Below are 27,123 nucleotides of genomic sequence, written 5' to 3'. Positions count from 1 at the left end.
GCGGCTGAGGGTAGCGCAGAGACGAGGTGAGCCCATTGCACAGGTGCGGTAAGTCGCCCGCGCGCCGCCGACGCCCTGAGCTCCTGGGCTGGGGCCGCGGGGCGGGGCGCTGCCCGACGGCGGCGGCCTCCGCTCCTCCTGGGCGCGAGGGGGCGCTGTGCGTGCCGGGCGGCGCGGCGGCGCTCTGTCTCGGCCTCCTCGGCTTGCGCTGGAGGCTTTCGGGACGGTGGCGGGAAGATGGCGGCGCCCAGGGCCGGGCTGGGAGCGGGAGCGGGGGCGGCGGCGGGGGTCCCGGGCCGGCAGGGGAGCTCGGGGGTGGAGGTGGTGTTTCCCTCCGAGCCCGCCCCGCCCGCCCCGCTGTGCCCCCACGGTGGGTGCGCGTCTGGGCGTCTCGGGGCTGGCGGCTGTTTAGCTTCCTCCGCCCCACGGCGTGGGGGGGGCGGGCTCGCGGGTCCCTTAGGCGGCGGCCCGCGGGGGGCAGGGGGCAGGGGGCAGGCGGGGGGGGCAGGCCGGGGGCGGGGGCGGGGGGAGGGGCAGGCCGGGGGCGGGGGGCTGGGGGGAGGGGCAGGCCGGGGGCCGCCGGCGTCTTTTCACCCTAAAACCTGAGGGACGAGGGTGGCGCCCCCGGTGTGGGGGAGGCGGCCCCAACCCCGAAAGCTCAGGTTTTCCCCAGAAAGGCGGCCCGGGGCGCCCGCGACGGCCTTGCCGTCTGCGCACAACAGTTTCTCTCTCTCTCTCTTTTTTTAAGATTTTATTTATTTATTCATTAAATAAATAGACCAGTTTTCTTTTCTTTTTTTTTTTTAAAGGTTTTTTTTTTTTAAGATTTTATTTATTTCATGAGACACCAGTTTTTTTTTTTTAAAGATGCTTTTTTAAAAAAGATTTCATGAGGGACCACTTTTTAAAAGATTTTTAAAAAGATTTTATTTATTCGTGAGAGACCATTTTCCCTTTTTTTTAAACGGTTATTTTTAAGATTTTATTTGTTTATTCATGAGAGACCAGTTTTTTTTAAAGATTCGTTTTTTTAATTTGTTCATTCGTGAGAGACCAGGTTTTTAAGATTCGTTTTTTTTTTTAAGATTTTATTTCATGAGACACCAGTTTTCTTTTTTTTTTTAAAGATTCTTTTTTTTTAAAGATTTATTTATTCATGAGAGACCACTTTTTAAAAGATTTTTAAAAAGATTTTATTTATTTATTCATGAGAGACCATTTTCCCTTTTTTTAAAGGTTATTTTTTAAGATTTTATTTGTTTGTTCATGAGAGACCAGTTTCTTTTAAAGATTCTTTTTTTTAAATTTATTTATTAGTGAGAGACCAGTTTTCTTTTTTTTTAAGATTCTTTTTTTTAAGATTTTATTTATTTCATGAGAGACCAGTTTTCTTTTTTTTAAGATTCTTTTAATATTTTACTTATTCATGAGAGACCACTTTTAAAGATTTTTTAAAAGATTTTATTTATTTTTTCATGAGAGACCAGTTTCCCTTTTTTTTTTGAAGATTCTTTTTTTTTAAGATTTTATTTCATGAAAGACCAGTTTTTTTTTTTTTTAAGATTCTTTTAATATTTTATTTATTCATGAGACACAAACACAGAGAGAGAGAGAGAGGCAGAGACACAGGCAGAGGGAGAAGCAGGCCCCATGCAGGGAGCCCCACGCGGGACTCGATCCCGGGTCTCCAGGATCACACCCTGGGCTGAAGGCGGGTGCACAACCGCTGGGCCACCCGGGCTGCCCGAGACCAGTTTCCAAGAGTAATGTCTTGGGTGATCAGTGCCTAAATGGGACAGGAAAGAAAAAAAAGTATTTAAACAGAGTGATGGGTTTAATCATGACAAGTTGTGCATAACACCAAATCAAGTTTTCTGTAAAAGCATCGAAAACTAGGAACCTGATGTACACGACCGCTGTTTGACATGCTTTTTTTCCCCCCTCCTATTCCAAAACTAGGGCCCACGCTTCTGTTTGTAAAGGTGAACCAAGGGAAAGAAGAAACGCGGAGATTCTATGCCTGCTCAGCCTGCAGAGATAGAAAAGACTGTAATTTCTTTCAGTGGGAAGACGAAAAGGTATCTCAGCTTCGTGGACGTGCATTTCCCAATTTTTTGATGTACTTGACAATTTGCGAATGCCCAAACCGGTAAAAACACACACAGCCTGAGCATTAAACGAGGCGAATGTCTTCAGACAGATGAAGACCCGCTGGGGTTTGTGTTCGAAAGACTGGAGTTGATACACCTCTGAGTACTGATGTGAACAGTTGTCTCAAAGACCATTCCCTTTAGGGACACTGAGGTGTCAGTACTGGGTGGCCAGTCCTTTATTGGCAAATACAGATTTATCCCAAACAGTTTAGGTTGTGATCAGTCCAGGCAGTGTCGTAGAAAAAAAAAAAAACTTTTTTTTTTAAAATGTGTATTGAGCATCCTTTATGGAGCTACCGTATGATCGATGAAGGTGCTTAGAGATACAGTTATGAGCTTGGTATCCTCGCCAGGTAAAGTTTCAGAAGGTTCTGTCTACAAAAATTTCAGCTTAGTTAGGCTTGTTGGGACACAGTCGTGTGTATGACTCTTCTGCACACCTGTTAAAATCACCGTGTGTGGGATAATCCCTCAGTGCTTTAGGGTGTTAGGTACGGCATCCTACTGCTCTAGAACTGGCTGGCAGCTTAGTGTGTTTTGTTTTTGTTTTTCCCTGAAACAGATAGACGCCCCGTTTACAACATTAAGCTGCGGTAATTGGCTTTTTAATGTCAGGGTGTGATACCACTGGGACGGTCGTAAGGTTGGTGGTCTATTAAATGGCATTCTTATTCCTTTCCAGTTGTCAGGAGCTAGACTTGCTGCCCGAGAAGCTCATAACCGAAAATGTCAGCCTCCTCTCTCCCGAACGCAGTGTGCAGAAAGGTGCTGATGTGGTGTCATTTTTATGTATTATTTTTGTTTTGTTTTTCTGTATGCCTTTGCATTTACCTTTTTTTTTTTATTATTATGGTAAAATATATATTGCATAAAATTTGCCGTTTTAGTAATTTTAAGTATACAGTTCAGTGGTGTTAATTATATGCACAGTGTTGTGCAGTTTTCACAATTACACTTCTCCAAAACCTTTTCATCACCCCAAACAGAAACTCTGATACTGTTAAGCAGGGACTCGCCATTCCAATTCCTCCCAAACCCTGAAAAGCTCTATATATTCTGTCTCTATGGTTTCGATTACTCTAGCTGCCTCATATAAGTAGAATTTTATATTTGTCCTTTTATGCCTGGATAATTTTATTTAGTGTGTTTTTAGGATTCATCAGTGTTACATAGTACGTATCAGAACCCTGTCTTTTTAATGGCTGAATAATGTTCCACGATACGCGCACATACCACATTTTGTTGACCTGTTCATCCATCCATCAGTGAACACGTGGGTTGTTTTCACCTTTCGGCTCATGAATAATGCTGCGGTGAGCATTGGAATACAACTATCTGTTGGAGTTCTGTTTTCAGTTCTTTTGCATATGTATCTACAAGTGGAATTATTGTATTATATAGTAGTTCAGTGTGTAGTTTTTTTAAAAAATATTTTATTTATTCATGAGAGACACAGAGGCAAAGACACAGGCAGAGGGAGAACCAGGCTCCCTGTGGGGAGCCAGATGTGGGACTGGATCCGGGATCCCAGGATCACACCCTGAGCCAAAGGCACACACTCAACCACTGAGCCACCCCGGTGCCCCTCTGTAGTTTTTCTGGGAACCACCAAACTCTTTTCCACAGTGGCTGCGCTGTTTTACATTTCCACCACCAATGTACAAGGGTTCCACTTTCTCCATATCCTTATCAACACTTACTATTTTCTTTTTTCTGAAATTATCTTAATAGTTGTGAAGTGATATGTCATTGTGGTGTTGAATTTTGGTCCCCTAATGAGTATTATCTTTTCATGTGCGTGTTGGCTATTTATGTATCTGGAGAAATGTCTGTTCAAGACCTTTGTTCATTTTTAATAGGATTGTAATTTTTGTTGTTGAGTTGCTGGAGTTCTTCATATGTTAAGGGATCTTACGTTCTTAACAGATAGACAGTTTGTATAAACTTTCTCCTACTCCGTAGATTGCCTTTTCACTTTCTTGATGATGTCCTTTGATACACAAGAGTTTTTATTTTTTTTATTTTTTTATTTTTTAAAGATTTTATTTATTTATTCATAGAGACAGAGAGAGAGGTAGAGACACAGGCAGAGGGAGAAGCAGGCATCATACCGAGAGCCCGATGCGGGACTCAATCCAGGGTCTCCAGGATCACGCCCTGGGCTGTAGGTAGTGCTAAACTGCTGCGCCACCGGGGTTGCCCCACAAGAGTTTTTAAATTTGATGGAGTCCAGCTTTTAAATTTTTGCTTTTGTTTTCTTTGCTTTGGATGATATAGCTAGGAATTCATTGTCATATCCACTATTATGGGGATTTACCATATTTCTTTTCTGAAATACTAAGAGAACTAAAACATTTTTTGAAAGCTGTGAACGTATCTTTTTGAGAGTCTGCATTGTTGAAATATGTTTTATTGGGTGACTGGGAATTGAATCCTAGATTTAATTTTTTGGAGACTTGTGAAAAGCCACCTCCTCCTGTGTCATAGGGCCTTGTTCGTATGTGCTGGTAGAAGCCCTTTAAGAAGCCCCTCGTCTGGGATGCTGGTGACAAATAGGTTTTTACTCTAAAGTCAACTCCTTTGGTTACCTGGACTGCTGTGTTTGAAGGATTCTGGGATCTTGTCTATCTTGTCTATGTTAAGTGGAAAGGAGGAACTGGGCTCTATTAAAAATATCTTTCTTGAACTTTTTACATTTTGAAGTCTTTTGATAGAGGAGGCTGTTTCTTTTTTTTTTTTTTATGATAGTCATACAGAGAGAAAGAGAGAGGCAGAGACACAGGCAGAGGGAGAAGCAGGCTCCATGCACTGGGAGCCTGATGTGGGATTCGATCCCGGGTCTCCAGGATCGCGCCCTGGGCCAAAGGCAGGCGCCAAACCGCTGCGCCACCGGACCCTGGGGTCACACCCTGAGCTGAAGGCAGATGCTCAACCGCTGAGCCACCCAGGTGCCCAACTTGACCACCCCTAACTAAAGTACTTTGTCAGTGATGACTACTTAATATATGGAAATGCAATCAAAAACAAAAAATATTTACAAGGGAATTAATGTAAATTGAGCACTGCCGTGAGCCGGCTCATACTCTGTGTTAGACATGAGAATTATTTAATCTTGCTAAGGTGGTTTACTTAGATGAGAAAATTGAGGCCTGGAGAAATTGAGTGTCTTCATTAAGCTCTTACTACTAGAGCGACTTAGCAGTGACTCACACTTACACCTCTATTCTAAAATGTTATTTTTAAACATAAAAGTAGATAGTGATTAACATATGGGTAATGATTTAAGGAGATTTAAGAAGGTAGATAAAATGTGAGTAATATAGGGATATGTCATAATGAGATTATCATAATGATACAAAATAGAATATGAAAGATGCAGAAAGTAGAAAAATATTATCCATGGTTTCTCCCTTTGAACTGATCATCACCTTGTTCATTTTGTAGTGTTTTCTTCTAGCTTCTTTTTACCTGTGCAAAAGTTTGTTTTACAAGGTTGTAGCCATAATGTATATATATAATCTCTTGTCCTTTGGCTTACAGATTTTATCTGATAAGCCTGTTTTGTATGTTATGACATAAGGATATTGGTGATTTAATTAAACCCTGTAGGAAAATCTAGATGATCTTGTTTCCTTGTGTAATACAATTTTAGTCTGGAGCTAAATCATTGTTCTGTCTTTGTACTGCCAGAGTATGGTTTTTTGATGATAATTTTTGAGATTCATTTTTCATGTTAATTAGAAAATAAAAACACTGGCTAAAATGTGGAGTATTAGAGAATTTTCAAGAGGCCATTTCTTGGAGGTCATACTTTCATCTGTAATCTAGTGCTGATTCTTGAGAGCTTAATAAAATAATTTTCAACATTTTAAATCATCTGTAACCCATAACCTTGGATTTTGTTGGCCAAGCTTGCTCCCTCCCTCCCTCCCTCCCTTCCTTCCATCCATCCATCCATCCATCCATAATCATTCTTTGTTGAGGGCTCAAAAAAACCTTGAAATGTTAGTAGTGGAGTTGAAATATGCAAAGATAATGCACTGCTAAGAAGGATGTGCTAAACGTAGAAAATATTTATAGAAAAAACTGAGTGTTCTGGAAAGTCAGCCGTGATACAGATACCTCATGCCTTCACTGATTGGTACAGTTTAAGGGCATGAGACTTGAACAGATTTTGGAGGATGGGGAGAAGTTGAAGCTTTCTGAAAGTTGAAGTGAGGCTTTCACGGCCTCATTTTGTGATGGATGCTGTTATGCTTTCTTATAGACTTTCTGTGGAGTAAAACATTTGAAATCTGTCATTCCTCTAAAAATTTATAATTTTGGCTTTTTAAAATCAGAGGCTTACTAATTTATTATATGTTAGTAAGTTACCTATTCTCTGAGGTGAGAAAATTGAGACTGGCAGTTCATCCTCATGTGAAAATGAACCTAAGGATGATGTATTATTACTCGAGACTAATTGTTTTCTAAGTTAACTTTCTACAACTCATTTATAAATTATCTTATGAAATAACTACTCCATTTGAAAGTATTAAAATGCATTTCAGTATAATTCCTATTCTGCAGTGCGTACCTTCATCTGTCACTGTGGAGTAACAATAGGTTTTCATTGATAATTTCTTTTCCAAATTGTTAGAAAGGAATTATGGTAGCTAGCAAAATAAATTAGCCTATGTTACTTGATTTTTATTATGGAGCTGGTAGTGCTGCACAGATGTCTAGGTGCTACAGAATAGGATTTGATAATCGTTTTTTTAATCTCACTCTTTGAACCATGCTTTATATTTCATGTGTTCAGTTGACAGATTTACATTTTGTGTCTGAGATTTGACTTTCTTATAGTTTTTAGCTGCCTGTTAACTCCCTCAAATGTTATTTTATTATGTAGTATGTTGGCACCTTATTGTGACCTATGAAGTCTTAGAGAAGATATATTTTAATGCTAAAATAAGCATTAATTTATGTGCATCCATATAGTTTTGCTCAGTTGATATTTCATTTCGTTACGTTTTTTTTCTGAGCTCATTTAAACTCAGATTTTCAAGGTCTGCTATTAGGGGAATGCCATAAACATAATTCGTCTACTCCAGGAAAGGCAAATGGAACATCAAATGGAGATCAATAAAAATGACATTTCAAAATGCTAGCCTGCAGTTTGTGAATCATGCTGAGCCATGCGGCAGAATGAATTTCTTCTGCCCCGGGGTATGTGTAGAAAGTACGAATGGGAAGGAGCGCTGAGTAATCCTCAGCCTTTCAGTGCCTCCTACCGAACTTCTAAAACACCTTGTTTCCGTTAAATTTAAAGCAATATACTTGAATGATTATGATATGATTTTGAATAGAAAGAAAAGGTTAACAAACTAGCAGGGAAGCTCTCTGAGGAACAATCCCCACAAGACACAGAGATGTGCAAGTGGAGGTTTGTTTAATGATACTTCTCTTTTCCTTTGTTTAAAAGTAATTAAACTTGGTGCCCTCAGTGCCGGTAGAGAGTCCTGTGTATGAGCGAATTGCGCACCAGTCCTTCATGGTTTTGAACCTTCTTCTCTTCCTGGTGATTTGGCAGCTTCTCCCCCTCAGCTGGCATCTCCTGGTGAGTGATAGGCAGTCCTTCTGATTGTGTTTAAGGAGCAGAACTTGACACAGCTTTATCCGTGGGGATCTTGCTTCTCTTTTTTCCTGCAAAGCCCTTGATCGTTGCCATTCTTTCAACGTTAGTATTTATTTTCCCGATATCAAACATAGGCTCTATTGCTCCGTTTTAGCTCCTGACTGCACATGTAATACCTTTGCGTTTTGGGACTGAAATCGTAGGTGGTGGCAGGGACACTGGAGTGTGGTACTAGCAGTGGCTGTGCTGAGCCGAAGAGGTGACTGACTGCATGAAGGGCCAGGGGAGGTTTGCACGTGGGGGGACCATCCTGGCTACGCCATGACCCCCGTCTGGCGGATGGCATTATGTATCATATCTCAGTGTCATAGATGCTAAAGTGTGAAAACATATGCGTCTTACAAGTGATGAAATGGAATGGTGGGGATTTGCTTTGTGATCCGTCTGACGGGTAGACTTCTTTTAATGGGTAGACTTAGTTCAGTTGCATGGTGGACATAATAGATGTGCTTGGTCTTGATTTTGCTGTATTATTTTGTGCTTTCTGGTTTTTTTACTTCTCTGCTCCCTTTCACTGTGTGGTGTATATTTCCTTTTTTTAAACATGTATTTCTTCTATTTTTTTGTTCTTACAATTGCCTTTGTAGCTTTTTATGCTATATTTAATCCTTTTTTTTTTTTTTAGATTGCCTTCTTACATCTAAAAATGAAAAATGATGGACTAGTATATTTCATCTTCCAGTCTCTCTACAATCACTATCCAGTGCTGGTTGATTATTTTTTTTTTTTAGGGATAACCTTTAATGCCTTTGAGTATTGCTTAGAACTCTTACTTGGTTTTTCAGTTTTAAATGATATCTTTTGCCCTTTGACTCTATCACATGAGAAAATCAGTATACTTCTACTATTTCCCACTTTCTCTAGGACTTCCCCCCACATTTTATATTTGGATTTATATTATTTTTATTTATTTATTATTTTTAAAAATATTTATTTATTCATGAGACACGCAGAGAGAGAGGCAGAGACACAGGCAGAGGGAGAAGCAGGCTCCCTGTGTGAGCCCAACATGGGACTCGATCCCAGGACCCTAGGATCATGCCCTGAGCTGAAGGCAGATGCTCAACCACTGAGCCCCCCAGGTGCCCCATATTATTTTCATTTTTACTGTAACTGTAATACCCATATTGTTCTGTTTTTATTCTGTGGTTAAATGATTTCAGTGCTTACTGACAGCCCTTTTGCTGTAATTCCTTCATTTATTTCCTATTTGGCTAAAATTCATCCTCTAGTGGTTTTTTGCTTTTTAAATAAAAGTCTCATATTAATCAGAAATTTTATTTATTTAATCTTTTAATACTTTATTTATTTATTCATGAGAGACACAGAGACACAGGCAGAGGGAAAAGCAGGCTCCCTACAGGGAGCCTGATGTGGGATTTGATCTCAGGACCCCAGGATCACAACCTGAGCTGAAGGCAGAAGGCAGATGCTCAACCACTGAGCCACCCAGATGCCCCTTAATAAGAGATATTAAATCAAAATCCCTATGTGGCTATTGTATGGTTCCATTTATGTGAAATATCGCAAGCAGGCAAATCTGTTGAGACAGGAAATAGATCAGTGGTTGCTAGAGGTTGGGGATTGGGGTTGGGGAATGAGGCGTGACTGTAGATGGGTACAGGGTTTCTTTTTGAGGTGATGGAATTGTTCTGGAATGAGCTTATGGTGATGGTTTCCTCACTTCATGAACATTCTAAAAACCACTGAATTGTACGCTTGAGAAGGGTGATTGTATGGTATGTGGACTAAATTTTAGTAAACAAATAAAATCTGTATGTGGCAATGGAATCAAATAGTTCAAAAAACCAAGTAGAGGTTTTACAAAGAACAACACCCCTGTCTCCACCTGTGTATTTCTCCCTCTCCAGAAGCAACGATAGTCAGCTCTTTTGGCTAATTATTTTAGAATTTACCTTCCTGTCTGTGAAATACAAAACATGCTTGTGTTGCTTGTTCTTCATTTATCAAGTTTTGAAGTTATCTATTTTCTGTGGAAGATGAGAGTTTTTCTTTTTCTCCTCTCCTACCCTTTCCCCTCCACCTCTAATCCCCCACTATAATCCATACCACTTTCCTACCCCGTTTGTTATATGGTTATGTCATAACTTGATTAGATTCATATTTTAGTATTTGCATTATTATAACCATGTATGTGCTGCTCATAACTAAACCACATAATAAAACATGTTTTTTTTTTCTTTCCTACACAGCTTTTTGTTTTCTTTGGAGTTAATAATAATCTTGGATTTTTTATTATTATAGCTGCTATTTGCTTATTTATGTGCTTATCACTGCTTCAACTGCAAACTCCCTGCCAGTTGTCTGAATCTTTTAAGAACATTCAGATGTACCATAATCCATTAGTTTCATCTTCTTAGAGAAATCTGTCCTAGGGCTTTCAGAAATGCCCCAGTCTGGCATGGTTGCCCTTTCTGCCTGGCATTCAGTTGTCCTGCAGTTTCTTTACTAAGGACCTAGATTATATCACTAGATAACCTGAGTTCTTCCAAGTCCTCAAATATTTGTTTACCTCCTTTATTCTTGAGTGGCACTGATCCAGCTATAAGATTATTTAGATTATATGTTTTTTTTTGGGGGGGACAGTTGCAAGATTGCTTCATGCCCCCAGAGCAGTACTTCTTAAATGATCTCTTTTAAAGAATCAATCGTTTGTTTGCTTGTTTTATGTTCTTGTTTTTATTCCCTACCCATTAGGATCAGATAACTCTGTAAATAGAATGAAAATAAATTACTAGGAAATAAAATGAAAAAAAGAGAAGACATACAGACTACAAGCCCACATTTTTTATTAATTCGAACAGACAGAAAAGTACTCTGTTTAAGTGGTATAAAAATTTCTAAACACATACTCTTAATATCTATCTTTGTCTCATCGGGAACTGGTAACAGGTGATTGCCAGCACCGGTGCATGGCCACTCTGTGAGGAACACTGTTCTAGAGTTAAATTTGGTATTGAAGTCTGAGGCCAACCTGATTTTTACTATCCAACAATTCTGAAATCTGTGTTTCTGAAAATACTTTTATCTGTGCTGATACTTGGTGGATACCTATGCAGATGATGGAATTCTAGGTTAGAAATCTTTTTCTCTCAGAATTTGGAAGGCAGTGTTCCATTTACTTTTGTCTTCATTATAGGTGTTGAAAAGTTCAAGTTCAGGAAGTTCATTCTCAAGCACATAAATAATCCGTGACCTGTGTGATCCCTCTGTCATTTTTTTTTTTTAGAATCTTATTATTCCTATGAGTATGACATTTCATGATTACCTGTCTTGCTGTGAGTCTGTTATATTCTGTTTTGCTGGGTAGTAGGTTAATCCTTTCAAACTGGAAACTCATGTTCTTCAGTTCTGAGAAGTTTCCCAGATTATATATTCCCACTGCAAAAGAATGAAAAACCAAATTGCACACAACTTTGGACTGAGTACAGCCTATTTCTTGCTTAGTATTTTTCTGAGGTCATCTTTGTTTATTTTTGTTGTGTTTAATTACTGCCTTTTATTTAAAGCACTTTTTAAAGTCTTTTATTATGGAAAATTTCAGACATGCACCAATGCAGAGAGAACAGTATAAAGAATCACCTACACCCACACCCGGCTTTATCACTCATCAATGTGTGGCTAATTTTATTTCACCTGTACCTTCTACCCTGACCTCCAGGGTCGATATTATATAATTTTATCTGTAAATACTTTACGTATCTCAAGAAGTAAGGCCTCTAAAAAAAGGATAATCACAATACTGTTAAAATACCTTAAAAATGAACAGTTCCTTAATATTATATAACATGTTAGTAGTCACGTTTAGTTAGTATTCATGTTTCTCTGATTAGCCCATAAGTGCCATTTTATAACTGGTTTTTCAAATCAGGATCCAGATAGGGTTTATGCATTGTAATTGGTTCACACCTTTAATCATTTGTTGAAGAAACAGAGTAATTTGTCCTACAGAACTCCTCACATTCTGTATTTGTTGATTACATGCTGGAACGTTTAACATTTATTCTATCCCTGTATTTCTTGTAGTGGTATCATCAGACTCAAGTCTGGTTTTAGGGGGCAATACTCTTGTAAGTAATGGGGTTTATTTCCTTTTGTATTACATTGAAAGATAGATAATGTCTGGCTATTCACTTTGTGTGATTTTAAGATTGGTCATGTGTAAATTAGCCAGTCGATGAGCAGTACAATTGATTATGTATATTAATCTTTTATTCGGTAATCATGATTTTACTTACTGGTTTCTAGCAACTTACTGGTTCAGGACTTTCTACATACACAGTCATGTCTGTCAATAAATTGTTTATTTTTCCTTTCCAATCCATGCCTTTTATTTCTTTTTCTTGTCTTATCAAGGTGGTTGGAATCCCCAGTCAATGTTGAATAGAAATGCTAAGAGTAGACATCTTTGCTGTGTCCCAATCTTGGGAATAATGCATTCAGTCTTTTACCAATGTAGTGTTAGGCTGTAGGTTTTTCTCAGATGCCCTTTATCATGTTGTGGAAGTTCTCATCTGTTCCTAGTTTTCTGAGAATCTTTCTCATGAATGATTGATTTTGTCAAGTGCTCTTTTTCCTCATTTAATGAGGTTTTTTTTTTTTTTTTTTAAGATTGTTAATATGGTGAATTGCACTGAATGAATGCAAGCATTGAAGCAGGCTTGCATTCCTGGGCTAAGCTACACTGGTCCTGATCTCTTACCTTCTTTATATATTGTGGTTTTGATTTGCTAAAAGCCCATTAATTTTTGAGTTTGTCTTTATGAAGTTTATTGATCTTTGGTTTTCTTTAATTTTTTTTTTTCTGGTTTGGTATTGGGATCATGCTTGTCCTAATGAAATGAACTGAGAACTGTATCTTTCTCTTCAGTGTAGTGGAAGAATTTGTGTGGAATTGATATTGTTCCATTGTCATCTTTTTTTGCATTGTTTTTAGTGGGAAATATGATAACATTCTTAATCTTTGTTGCTCTGTATGTGTCTTTTTTTCTTCTGATTTTAAGATTTTCTTTTTCACTGATTTTGAATAATTTAATTAAGATGTATCTTGTAGTTTTCTTCTTGTTTCTTGTGCTTGAGGTTCTCAGAGCTTTCTGAATCTTCTGATGTAGTTTTTGGAAAATTTCAGCCACAATTTTTTCAAAATTATTTCTGCCATTTTCATGTATTTTGGTTCCTTGGTGTTTCATTTTGGATAATTTCTGAGACTGTGCCTTCATATACACTAATCTTTTTTCTGTAATGTCTGAATTGCTGTTAATCCTATCCAAGGTATTTTTCAGCTCAGACAATTAAAAAAAATCTTTAAAATTCAATTTGAGTCTTTTTAACATTTTCTATGTTTTTACTTAATAGGCTCATGCCTTTTTCTACCATTTGAACATATGGGGTATAGTCCTAGTAAATGGCACTCATGTCTCTGTCTACTGATTATAGTATCTCTGTCTTTTTTTTTTTTTTTTTTTTAGATTTTATTTATTCGTGAGAGAGGCAGAGACATAGGCAGAAGCAGGCCCCCTGAGGAGCCCGATGCAGGACTCGATCCTAGGACTCCGGGATCACATCCTGAGCCAAAGGCAGATGGTCAACCACTGAGCCACCCAGGTGCCCTCTGTCATTTCTACTCAATTTGAACTGATCTTTTTCTCCCTGCTAGTCATGGGTCATGTTTCCTGTTTCTTTATATGCCTGGTGGTATTTGATTCATTGCTGACAGTGTCAATTTTACCTCGTTGTATCCTGGGTATTTTTTATTCCTTTATGTATTTTTGAGCTTTGTTCTGGAACACCGTTGTTGCTTGGCTATAGTTTGATACTCTTGAGCAGGATTTGGCAAACTACAGGTTGCAGGCCGACTTTAGTCATGCCTGTTCATTTACATTGAATCTGCAGTTCCTTTTGTGCTACAATCACAGAATAGGATGTGACAGAGAAACCAGATGGCCTGCCAAGCTCAATATTTATTACCCAGTCCTGTACAGAAAAGGTTCATTGTCCCTTGCTTTTGAAGACTTATCTTTAAGCTTTCTGGCAAGACTAGAGCACCTTTGGGGGTAAGGCTAATTGCTCCCCCATCCTGAGGTGGTTACCCTTCTCAGCGCTGTACCTGATGCTTGTGTTTCGTGAGGTTTCTCACTTGGACTCACTGGTAGACAACCATTGTGTACCCTGTTGGCTATCTGGTGATTATTCCATCTGCTCCTTTCCAGTGATTTCTCTCCCTCACTCTGGGTACTTTCTTCACATGCATGGGCTGCTCAGTCCTCAGCTACAAACTTGAGGGGAGTCATGGCAAACCGTGGAGCGCTCTCTCTCTTGCTTTCTGATTCTCAGGTGCTCTGCCCTAGGAATTATAGCTGCCCTGGCCTCCAGCACTTCTCTGCTCTGCCTCATGGGTTCATTGAGTTGTGTTTGGGCTCTCTGTCCCCGTGTTGCCAGCCCTCCACAGGCAGTAAACCAGGCAGGTGTACCTACCCCCTCATCTCTTCCCTTCTCTTGTTCACCGTTTGGGCTGCCAGTTGTCCCATTATGTTACAGCTGTACTTTCATATCTTTTGTCTGTTTAGAAAAGGTTTTAAGGGGCAGGATGGTGAATCTGGTCTCTGTTACCCTATCAGGGATGATTGTGGAAGTCTTTAGCCCTTAACATTTAATAACAAAAAGTAATAGTAGCAAATTCAGTGTTTCTGTTGCCAGAGAACGTACTGGTTCTTTTTACCACATTTTGTGTCTTAGGAGCCCTTTTCTCTCCTGACATTCTTACTTTGAATTACTATAAAAGTTTCCTCTAATATCTCTTCCCCTTTTCTTTCCAGCCGTAGATAAAGCTGTCAGAAGCACAGTTATCATGGAAATAGAAACATTTAAATTACTGGCACGATAAGCTTATTTCTTGCTGTAGCCATTCAGAATATCGATTTGTCACTGCCTTGGGTGCTTTGAAGTGAAGCTGTGCTTAGATATAAAAAGTTTTAAAACCCACTTTGATTCTATGTGAAGTTCACAGTTTTTACAGTGCAGTTCTAGAGGTTAGTTCAGTTGAAACCGTGTGACTCTCTTCTCAAACTCAGAATCCTTTAGTGTGGTATTTGACATGCTTAGATTTTTAGACATTGCCGACCCGCTACAGGCCTCAATAATGTCATTTGTTTTTCTTTAGTTTTCTTACCCTCATTTCATAGCTGGTACTGCTATGCAAAATCAGCAGTTTTAAAATAATGTACTGTGATTATTTTCTCCCTCTAATTATCTCTAATAAAATGAAAGGAAAAAAAAAACCCAAAGTGGTAACTTTGATATCAGATAGGATGTCTTGGAAGAGATCAGATGGGCTATCAGTATTTCTTTTCTTTTTTTTTTTTTTTTTTTTTTTTTTTAATGCTTTGGATATTGTCTTGCTGTTTGGGGGTTGAGCTTTTTCAGAACTGCTTCCCTCAGTGCTGCTAAGAATAGAGGAACTTTGTAGGAACATTTTTTCTTTTAAGAGGTAATTTTTCTTGCTAAGTATGCCATAAAAAATTGAAGAATGATCTTAATTTCTCATTTTAAAATGACTGTCATACTGAGCCAGACTATTTAACACTTCAGAGTTAGGACACATGGATTTGTCAATAAATTTAAACGTGATAGTAGACTCCATTACTACTAAGTTGTTTGAGTAATATATTATATTCACATTTTAAATAGATATTGATCCTCATTCAGTGACTGAATTGGAGCATCTCAATTCTTATAAAATTGCTGATTCTTTTCTACTTTGTAGGTATGCAGCCAGACATAAATTCTAGTCAACATTCCACAGATTTTCCTTAACCTTTGTTTCTTTACACAGTACTCTTAGGAAGTAATAATATTTTTTGCATACTAAAAACAGCAAAAAGAAATAGTCTTTAAAACAATAAACTTGTAATATATTACCTTGTGTTTAATTATGTCTTGAAGGTACTTGAAGTTTATTGAGTTGCCCTTGTCTCAGAGAAAGTTTTGTCAAAGATGTCAGCAGTTGCTGTTGCCAGACGATTGGGAGAAGCATCATGAGCATCGGGTAGTAGGTGATATTTCTATCACCCAGTTAAGAAGGCCAAGTCAGCTTCTTTATCCATTGGAAAACAAGAAGACAAATGCCCAGTATTTGTTTGCTGATCGGAGCTGTCAGTTCTTGGTAGACCTACTTCCTACCCTTGGATTCACAAGAGTGCTCTGTGTTGGAACACCAAGGTATGCTATATATTTTTTAAAACCTTCTACTATCCCCACTATCTAAGCTGTAAGAAAAAATAATCAAGTAGTTGTTTGCTATGTTCTGGGACATGGCATGCAGTTTTAAATATACAAAAGAAGTATAAAGCATGGTCCCTCTCTTGAGTTTGTAGTCTATATTACATTTGAGAAAAAGTCCTTACAGATTTCTGATAAATGATAGGAGATTGCTTCTGATTTGATTCTTAAATTGTTTATAACTTTAGAGTTCTCGTTTTCAAATAAGTTCTACATTGGAAAAGCTGAAATCTTGGTTATATCTGCCAAATTCTTTTCAGTGTTTCATTGAAATACTAGAAATACCAGGAGAACATCAGTGGGATTTTTTTGGTTTATTTGCTAATTATCTATGGCGTTTCTAATTCCTTATTAAGTTTGCTTTCATTAATTGTTTTAGGTTACATGAGCTGATCAGATTGAAAGCATCAGATGACAAGAAATCTAACATTAAAAGCCTTTTATTGGATATTGATTTTCGGTAGGTTTATAGAGTATGATACTTACTGTCATTCATTGTCATCTGTTTCTGTTTAATGTTTTTCTCTTATTAATTATTACCTATTACAATCCTCTAACGTTCAGAGTAGTAATTGGTTAGAAGCCACCTTTTTAGTCATATAGACCCCCCTTGTAATCTTCTGTATTTCAAACAAGATGGCAGTGGATTTCTTTCTTTTTTTTTTTTTCTGGATATGCTTCCTAAATTTTTTCAATGAATGTGTCTCATTGACTTGGGCTTGTAATTTAGAGATAAATTCTTACTGAATGAAATTTCTCTTCATACACTTATTTTTCAAAGATAATTCTGAACTTCTTCATCATGATGTTTTAATATATTTATTTTAATACTTATTTAGTATGTATGTATTTTTAATTTATTTGTTTTAATTCTTTCAATATATTTTATTTTAATGCATTTTATTTATCCTAATTTATTTTAATATATTTCACAAGATGATGTGCATATTGTCTTTCATTGGATGTAGCCTAAAGTCAAGGGAGTGCCACCAGGGAATAGACAGGTCTTAAAGCAGAGGATTAATGAATAGATCCGAGTCTGTGGGACAGGGTTAGAATTAAATGGCATCTGATGTGTTGGGACAAATGGAGATGAAACTGGCAGAGGAGCACACCTGGTAGCTAGCTCCCTGCAGGTGGTAATTAAGAAAAGCTCATGTGTCCATCCACAGTCTCTGGGATCCTATAAACTTGGATTACTCTTCCTACTTTCTGTAACTGTTTGAATTCCATGAGATCATGGTGAGTCTACAAAACACTGTGTTCTTAGTATCTTTTACCTGTTCTTGAATACATTGAAGGAGGCAAGCACTGCATTTCTTTTTTACTTGATCTGATAGTCTGTTTGGCCAGTATCCCAATATTTGTTAGAGAGAACCTAGGAAATTACATGTGCTTTTCTCTCCCCAAAAACAAGGTGGACAGAATTTTGAAGTGTAAAAAGTCACAAGATGAAGTACAGCTTTTTTAATTTATTTATTTTTAGATTTCCAGGTCAACTTTAGATTGTCTAATAAAAGTAACTGTGTTTCTCAGAAATAAGCCACACTTTCTGTAGCCTCTCATTCCTTATTAACAGGACTAGTACTAATCTCCACTTAACATGAGTAATGCTCAGTACAGTGGAATTCCATAGGTGATAAAACAATTTTTTTTTAAGATTTTATTTATTTATTCATGAGGGTCACACAGAGAGGCAGAGACACAGGCAGAGGGAGAAGCAGGCTTCCTGCAAGGAGCCTGATGTGGGGCTCAATCCCAGGACCCTGGGGTCATGCCCTGAGCTGAAGGCAGACGCTCAACACTGAGCCACCCAGGCATCCCTAAAACAGACTTTTTAAAGAAAAACTCAATTTCCTTTTCTTAAGTTGGGATATAATGCACTGAAAACCCACCAAGTTAAGGTATATATGCCAGTGGTTTGGGGTATATTCATTACGTTTTGCACCAGTCACCCTTATCCAATTCCAGAATGTTCCCATCACACTGAAAAGAAACCCTCTCCCCACTTCCTCTGATGATCTGTCTCTGTGGTCTGTGTGTTCTGTGTGTGTTCTAGAAATGGAATCCTGCCATACGTCCTAAGTGTGTGGCCTCTTTCACATGCTGCTGTGTTCATCCAGCGCATACTATCTAACAGGGCTGTATTAACACTCCACTGTATAGATGTATCGGATTCTTGTTGTAAATACCACATCCCTTTCCTTAAGAATGACTGTCAAATTACCGTAAAGGTATTATTTTAAGGGTAGAAGTTTAACTTTGGCGTTCTTATCAAAACAATATGGACAATAACTGGGGTTGGCGCTGAATGCTTGTCCTGTGTCAAACCCTGCTCTGCCTTAGTCAGTGCTCACAAGAGCCTCCCCTGTAAGGGAGGTGCTGGCATCCTCCTCATTTGCCGACAAGAAACCCGGGCTGTGGAGACGTGAAATAACTTGACCTCACAGTTCTGAGTGGCCACGTCAGGGTTCAGACCCCGTCAGTCTGGCTCCAAACATTAAGATGCCCTCCGGAAGTAACCTGTACATAAGCGTTTTTTATACAGCCCGTTTCTCGGTCGTCGTCCTTCTGTGTCTCCCCTTCTCCGCCTACCCCTGTGCCTGTTCCACGGAGGTGCATGTGAGTCAATAGTGGCTTTGCAGGTTACTCACATATTTAGAATAAGGCACTCCGTAGTCAGGCCCCTTACACCGGAGCCCTGGAAATCTGTGTCTGTCAGAGAGCCTAAGATATAGCAGGCCTTGGCGCACGCGAGCTCCTGGGCCTTGCCCACTGTTGTTCGCGCTCCATCCTTCTCTCTCTACCTCTTGTTGTGTCTTTCCCTGGATTAGCTTTATGCTCCAGTTTACTTCACGCTCACTGCCAGGGATTTTGGCAGCTGCAGCTTTCAGCTTATGTAGTCCCAGCTCAACTGTCCAGGAGACAGGCACTCTTTCCTGAGCCCCAGCAGCATAGCTCCAGGGAGGGATGGCTCACCTGGAGTCATATGCCCGCTCCAGAGCCTTCTCTGTGGCCTCGCAGGTAGGATGCCCTGGCAGCCCTGACCAACTACATAGAGTGGGTTCACCACAGGAAACCCTCACTTACATAGGTGCATGAGAAACAGCAAACAAAAATAATAATCACATGTCCACAACCAAATTATTTAACATAATGTGTGTCAGTTGTCAGCAGCACCCACTTCCTACCGTTGGGACTTTTACCTCAGTGAAAATGGTACAGTGTTGTCTTTCTAATAGTATGGTTCTTTGAAGTTATCATACAATTTGTATTCTGATTTTGTTTAAGTCAAGCTTTTTTCAAGGTTTAGTTTTTTTTTTTTTTCAAGGTTTAGTTGCAGTGGGCTGGTTTATACACAAACTAGAAAAAAACTGACTCGTCTTGTTCAAATTTGAAGGATCTTCTGGTTTACTTTTTTTTTTTTTTTTTTTAGCTTTCTAAAGAGACATGATCTTTAATACTGTCACCCAAAACATTTTAGATTTTGGCTTTTTAGACCTTTTTAATGCATACAAACATTTTAAAAAGTAAGAATCATATAGTCTTTTTTTCCCCACCATATATCAGGCATATTTTTTTTTAAATTGAGGCATATTTCACATAGAAAGAAGAGGTATTTAGTGTTATTCAAAAGGTTGCACAACTGTCACCACTATGTAATTCCAAAACATTTCCTTTAATAAATGATCTCTCGGGATGCTTGGGTGGCTCAGTGATTGATCGTCTGCCTTTGACTCAGGGCGTGATCCTGGAGTCGAGGGATCGAGTCCCACATCGGGCTTCCTGTGTAGAGCCTGCTTCTCCCTCTGCCTATGTCTCTGCCTCTCACTCTCCCTCTCTCTCTCTCGTGAATAAATAAATAAAATCTTTTAAAAAAAATAAAGTGATCTCTTTTCCTCCTCCCCCAGCCCTTGGCGGCCACTAATCTACTTTCTATCTCTGTAGGTTTGCTTATTCTGGATATTTCATAAAAATGGAATCATACAATATGTGGCTTTTATTATCTAGCTTCTTTCATTTAGCATGATATTTTCAAAGTTTATCCATGTTACAGCATGTATGAGTACTTAATTCCTTTTTATGGCTGAATAAATACTCCATTACAATGATATAACAGATTTTGTTTATATGCTCATCAATTTATGGACATTTGTGTTTCTTCCATGTTTTTGCTATTTTGAATAATGCAGCTATGAACATTTGTGTACAAGTTTTATATGAATATAGGTTTTATTATCTCGTGGGTATTGGGTTAATTTGCGAGGGCTGCAATAACAAAATAATCATATTGAGTAGCTTATACAACAATAATTTATTGTCTCCATTCGGGCGGCTAGAAGGAGAGAGAGAATCTTAGGCTCAATGCCCAACACGGACCCCAACGTGGAAGCCAACACTGGGCTTGGTCTTATAACCCAGAGATCCTGACCTGAGCTGAAATTAAGAGTGGATGCTCAGTCAGCTGAACCATTCAGGCACCCCTATTGTCTGTCTAATGTGGTATCTCATTGTGATTTTGTTTTGCATTTTATCAATGGCTAATGATGCTGAGCATCTTTTCATATGCTTATGGGCCATTTGTTTATCTTTTTGGAGTAAGGTCTGTTTAATCTTTTGCCTGTTTTTTAATTGGTTGTCTTTTTGTTGTTGTTAAATTGAAAGAGTAGTTAATATATTCTGGATACTAGACCCTTACTAGGTTTATGATATATAAATATTTTCTCCCTTCCCATGGGCTATCTTTTCACTTTTGTGTCCAATTTTTCTCTTCTTTCTTTGGTTACTTGTGTTTTAGGTGTCATATCTAAGAAATGATTGCTAGATTCAAGGTCATGAATATTTCACAATGTTTTCTTTTAAGAATTTAATGATTTTAGCTCTCACATTTAGGTCTTTGATCTATGTTGAGTTGTTTTTCATTTACGGTGTGAGGTAGGGGTCCAACTTCATTCTTTTGTACGTGAATGCCCAGTTGCCTCAGCACCATTTGTTGAAACAATTATTTTTCTCTCATTGAGTTGTCTTGGTACCTTACTGAAAATGAATTGACCATAAATGTATGCAGGTTTTTTTGGACTTTTAATTCTGTTCATTTGACCTATGCTTGTCCTTATGTCAGTTCCACACTGTCTTGATTACAGTTGCTTTGTAGTAAGTTTTGATACTGGAAAGTGTGAGTCTTCCAGCTGTATTCTTTTTCAAGATTGTTTTGGATATTGTGGGTTCCTTGCCTTTCTATATAAATTTTAGGATCAGCTTGTCAACTTCTATAAAAAAGCCAGCTTGGATTTTTATAGGGATTTCATTGCATTTTTTTTAACTTGGAGGCTAGTTCTATCTTAATATTAAGTCTTCCAGTTCTTGAACATAAGAGGTCTTTCCATTTATTTAGGTCATTTTTATTTTTATTTTTTTTTTTAAAGATTTTATTTATTTATTCATGACAGACACAGAGAGAGAGGCAGAGACACAGGCAGAGGGAGAAGCAGGCTCCCCGCAGGGAACCCGATGCGGGACTTGATCTCGGGTCCCCAAGATCACACCCTGGGCCGAAGGCGGCCCTAAACCGCTGGGCCACCAGGGCTGCCCTATTTAGGTCATTTTTAATTTCTTTAAATGATACTTTGTAGTTTTCAGCATACAAGTCTTAGCGTGTCTTATTCCTAAATATTGTTTTTGCTGCTATTATAAATTAAATTGTTTTTCAAATTTCATTTTGTACTGTTCACTGCTAGTGTCCTGACTTTTTAAAAAAAACTGTAATAAAATACACATAGGTTAAAATTTACCACGTTATTTAAGTGTACAGTTCAGTAATGTTAAGTAAGTTAAATATCTTCACATTGTTGTACAACCACTCACTGGAACTCTTTTCATCATAGCTGAATTCAAATTTTAATTTGAAAGATTTATTTGGACCCTTAATTTTTCATTTAAGCTATTTGTCTTATAGTTTTACATTTCTTGGGACTGTATATTTAAATCTCTTGGACAGAGTAGAGGATGTGCATAAAGTTATTTTGTAACTTACTGAATGTACTGATACTTTTTTCTTTCATATCTATATATGTGTGTTTTGGAAACAAAAAACTGAAGGTGTTGTATTAATCAGCTTAGCTGCTTTTATACTGAGTCAGTTCTGTAAAAGGTTGACATTGGGTATTAAGAGAGAGCTCTTTGGGGCACCTGGGTGGCTCATTCCATTAAGTGTCCCAGTCTTGATTTTTGTCCCACATGAGTGTACCACTCATGGCTGAGGTCATGATCTCAGGGTGGTGAGATTGAATCCCGTGTTGGGCTCTGAGCTGGGTAAGGAGCCTGCTTGGGATTCTCTGTCCCTCCCCCTTCCCACAATAAATTAAAAAAAGAGAGAGAGAGCTCATTTATTAAAACACAGTAGTGATCAGAATGAACTGTATCTGTTGCCTGTACTCATGATATTACAGGGTATGGAGTTGATTTGTATTTTTTGCTAGGACCACAGTTAAATCAGGAATAAGTTCCTATGTGATACAGAGTGAGAGTGAGTAGTTACTTTTCACACTTTTTTGGTTTGTTGCCCTACCAAAGGTCTGTCCAAGGCTTCAGAGAACTGCCTCAACTCCAGTGTTACATATGCTATAAATATTCTCTTTGTTGGGGGGGGGGGGGGGTGGTCTAAGATATGAAGTTAACATTTGCTAAGATGGATTTTTAAATGCTCCAATTTTAGCATGAAGGATGTGAAGCTCTATTTGGCAAACTATCATCCAAATAAAGTTATATCAAAAAAATGAATTTCTTAGGTTCATTTCATGGACTAATTTTATTCAGCTCTTGATTACATTTCCTGTGTATAGAGCATGTTTCACACTTGGTAACTGACTTTCATTTAAAGAGAATGAATGGCCAAATTAAATGAATGTCCTTTTGCAGTTTTCAAGTGCATGCATTTCTGATTGGTTTTGTTTGCCTTATTCAATAGAGAGAATAATTCTTTGAGGCCAATTTCATTTTAAGAGGGTAATGTTCAGTGATTTTTCATAATTTAAAATATGAAAAATTATGCTCCCTTGTTTGTATCTGATGGAAACTCAGAGCTGAAATCTTGGCTTTATTCTCTCTCTGACTCTGCCCACTGCTGCCCAGAATGATTTGGACAAGTGTGCTAGGCTGAATTTTATGTAAATAAAATTTTCGTTTTTAATTTTTAAAAAATGACTATTGTGTCTTTGAGAAGCAATACAAAAAGGTGAAAAGGGAGTAGGAATATATTTTAAAAGGGATTGTATTTTCCTTTGTTACAAAGCAATGCAAGAAAGAAGAAAATCCTCAAATGATAGTTGACCCACAGTGGTACTAATATTGAGATATACATAAAATAACTGATATTATGTATTATCAGTTATTTGGAATTTAGTTTATTAGGAAGACATTTGTTTATTAATAATTGACATTGTCCACAGTTTTTGGAATGTTCATCAGGTTAAAATATATAGTTTGAATGTTTTTCAGTTACCCAAACCTCTTATTTTTTCAGTGCAAATTTATGTTTTATGGAATCAGCAGATGTACTAAGTGTCTCAAATGATATTAAGGGACATTGTACTTAGAATGAACAGCTGTTCTGTCTCTACAGAACAAGAAGAAATGGGTTTAGACTACAGGAGGAGAAATTTTGGTTGGAGGGATCCCTGGGTGGCTCAGCGGTTTAGTGCCTGCCTTTGGCCCAGGGCGCGATCCTGGAGACCCAGGATCGAATCCCACATCGGGCTCCCGGTGCATGGAGCCTGCTTCTCCCTCTGCCTGTGTCTCTGCCTCTCTCTCTCTCTCTGTGTGACTATCATAAATAAATAAAAATTAAAAAAAAAATTTAAAAAGAAATTTTGGTTGGACATAAGCATAATTCCCTAATATGAGGGGAATTAAGACATAAATCATTATAGCTGATATTTATTAAAATAGCAATGACTAACATTTCAGTATATGCTATGTAGCTCCTTTATATATAAGCAGTTTACATACATCGTTTCACTTACACTTAAGTTCTATGCAGTAGGCACTATTATTCCATTTTGTGGATGAAAAACAGGCTCAGATAGGTTAAATAACTCACCAAGTTTACTTAGGTAATAAGTGACATAACTAGTGTTTTCTTTTAAAGATTTTATTTTGAGAGAGAGTGAGCAAGCAAGAGTGATCACAGGGAGGAGCAGAGAGGGACGGCAGAGAGACAAGCAGGGAACCTGCTTGGAGTCCTATGTCTCGCTCGATCCCACCACCCTGATTTCAGGACCTGAGCCAAAATCAAGAGTGGGATGCCTAACCGACCAAGCCACCCAGGAGCCCTGAGACCCAGTGTTTGAAACCAGACTGACTGTAGAGCCTGTATTTTTTTTTTAAGATTTTATTTATTTGAGAGAGAGAGCAAGAGAGAACATGAGTGAGGATAGGGGAAGAGGCAGAGGGAGAGGGAGAAACAGGCTCCCCGCTGAGCAGGGTGCCTGACATGGGACTGGATCATGACCTGAGCAGAAGGAAGGCAGACACTTCACTGGCTGAGCCACCCAGGCGCCCCCTAGAGCCCATTTTAACCACGGTGTAATAGGGAGAGAATAAAGCAGGGCTTTCCACTGGGGGGTGAGTCAGTTATGAATAGTAAGGGAGGACAGAGCAGAAGTAGAAGCAAAGTGCCACTCTCATGATTTGGTTAAAGAAGTTGTGTAACTCAGCATGGGTCCCTGATTTTTTCCACTAGGTTATGAATTCTATAGAAGGGTGGTGTGGTTCTTACGTGAATTGTTTATAGCAAAATTTTAGAAGTTCAGAATTCTATCATAATAAAGAAGTTTCTATATTATATAAAAAAACTCAGAATTCAGCAAGAACTAACAAGACCCATATACATAAATATGGGAAAGACGTAAAGACAGATAATACAAATACAATTAAAGAGTACAGAAAATTCAGTCTTGTAAGAAATCAATAAATGCCAATTTAAACCATAATGTGCTATGATTTTTTAGTAAATTAGCAAAAATTTATAAAATGTTAATGCACAAAGCTGGTACACTCATTCATTACTTTTTTTTTTTTTAATATTCCATTTATTTATTCATGAGAGACACAGAGAGAGGCAGAGACACAGGCAGAAGGAGGAGAGGCAGGCTCTATGCAGAGAACCCGATGTGGGACTCGATCCTGAGACTCCGGGATCATACCCTGAGCCAAAGGCAGATGCTCAACCAGTGAGCCACCCAGGCATCCCTCATTCATTACTGATTGTATTTTAAAGTAGGATGTTAGAAAAATAAAATGGTTCAGTAAGTAAATAAATATCTCTCTTTCTCTTGGCACTAATTCAGTAAATATGAAATGTACATACTTATTTTTGTTATATATATATTGAGAAGCATATTTTATAGAATTAATCTGCAATAGACAAGAAATGCTTTGTATTAAACATTTTTTTTGTTAACCACAGAAGATAATTAACAGCTGTTGAGCAGAAATGTTGATTCAGTATTTTTCTTAAAATTATTAAGTATGAGAGATGTATTTTAATTGCCAACCCATCTCGAACTTAAATTGCATAACAGTCTATCAGTAATCTCATTGTTTCTGTATAATTCTATAGTCTGAAGGTACGTTGTGCATTTTATATTTGCGTCTTCTGTAGTTTTTTTCACTGGCTTATTGGGAACATAATTTAAGTTTGATATCCATTCATTATCACTGACTCCCTGGGATATGGGGAAAGTATCCTTTATTTCAAAAAACTAAGGAATGATGAAGTTGCTTAATTTATTAAAGGTGTGATTTCATAGTTTAAAATTTTAATTTGTATTTATTTACTGTGTAGCCATAACTGGACAGATAACTACAGTAATAAATTATTTTACAGGTATTCACAGTTTTATATGGAAGATAGCTTTTGCCATTATAACATGTTTAACCATCACTTCTTTGATGGAAAGGTAAGAATTATGACCGTTATCCTTTTTATTGTGGAAGAGCAAATTTAAGAGTACCTCCTTTCTTATTTGCTTAGAGTTCTTCAAGATCAAATCATGGCTGTTCACCATTTATTGGTATTTATTTTTTTTCATCCACTGTGTGTGTGTTGAACATCTAGAAGTGATTGTGTTATTCTTCTTCTGTGACTTTTTACCGCTTTTTGGATACAGACCCACTTTCCTACCAAGGCCCCAATGGCTTGGCCCTATCTGATCTCTGTCGCCATCCATCTTTCTGTTCCATGCTCTGGTGTTATGTTCACGTTCAGGATGTAGGACTTTCACCTGGAACTGGCTTTTCCATCATGAAGGCTTTTGCCCATGCTGTTCCCTCTGCCTTCTAGTCTCATTTTGCCTTGTTAACTTCACCTCATTTTTTAGAGCTCTCCTCCAAGTCACTTTCTCTAGCCTCCTCTGAGCCCCAGACAAAGTCAGGTTCTTCTTTGTTGCTATATGATGCCGTAATTAAATAATTCTGTGGTTAGTTGTTTGATGTCTGCCTCCCTTGTAAATTTCATGTTGCAGTTAAGGGGATTTATAGTTTTATTAAACTAATTCTTAAAAATTAGGTTTGAAAGTGAACCTTAATCTGTGAACTCTGGGTGATAATGATGTGTCAGTGCAGGTTCATTAGTCGTGGAAAATGTACCACCTGGTGGGGAATGTTGATAATGGAGGAGACCATCCATGTATAGCAGGGGTAGCTTCTTTCAATAATACGATGTTAGTAATGTCACTATAAATAAACAACATAGCAGAGCTGATACTTCTAGTTTGAGCTCTTCGCCAGTCCTATTATAAAATAAAAACTATATCCAACCGAGTAATCATACCTGACAGGAAGTTGGCTGCAACTGTTTGAGATGATCAAGACTACCAGAAGCACATATCCTTCTATGCATGTATATCAATTTTTAAAAAAAACTGTGAGCCATGTAGAAGTATATGTTGTTTTAGGTTATTAACGAATAATAGGACAAAAACCAAGCAAAACTAA

At 38.1% G+C, this 27,123-nt stretch overlaps 1 protein-coding gene across 9 annotated transcripts in view; it reads left to right on the top strand.

Annotated features, from left to right (window-relative positions):
- The first annotated feature begins 237 nt into the window (after positions 1–237).
- The window catches only part of ZCCHC4 (zinc finger CCHC-type containing 4), a 51,060-nt gene continuing 24,174 nt past the window's right edge, over positions 238–27,123 (top strand). For all 9 annotated transcript variants that reach the window (XR_005987438.1, XR_005987437.1, XR_005987440.1 and 6 more), the window contains exons 1-6: positions 238–370; positions 1,960–2,078; positions 2,836–2,918; positions 15,793–16,068; positions 16,508–16,588; positions 26,015–26,087. Coding sequence is in view for 5 of the 9 variants with exons in the window: in XM_041753255.1 (XP_041609189.1) it covers positions 238–370; positions 1,960–2,078; positions 2,836–2,918; positions 15,793–16,068; positions 16,508–16,588; positions 26,015–26,087 (765 nt within the window). In the remaining 4 variants the exon portion in view is untranslated. The remainder of the gene's footprint in view (positions 371–1,959; positions 2,079–2,835; positions 2,919–15,792; positions 16,069–16,507; positions 16,589–26,014; positions 26,088–27,123) is intronic.

This window comes from Vulpes lagopus, chromosome 4, assembly GCF_018345385.1.
Source record: "Vulpes lagopus strain Blue_001 chromosome 4, ASM1834538v1, whole genome shotgun sequence".
Taxonomy (NCBI): Eukaryota; Metazoa; Chordata; class Mammalia; order Carnivora; family Canidae; genus Vulpes; species Vulpes lagopus.
The sequence above is the reverse complement of the archived record's forward strand: the minus strand, read 5'-3'. Positions and strand labels throughout refer to the sequence as shown.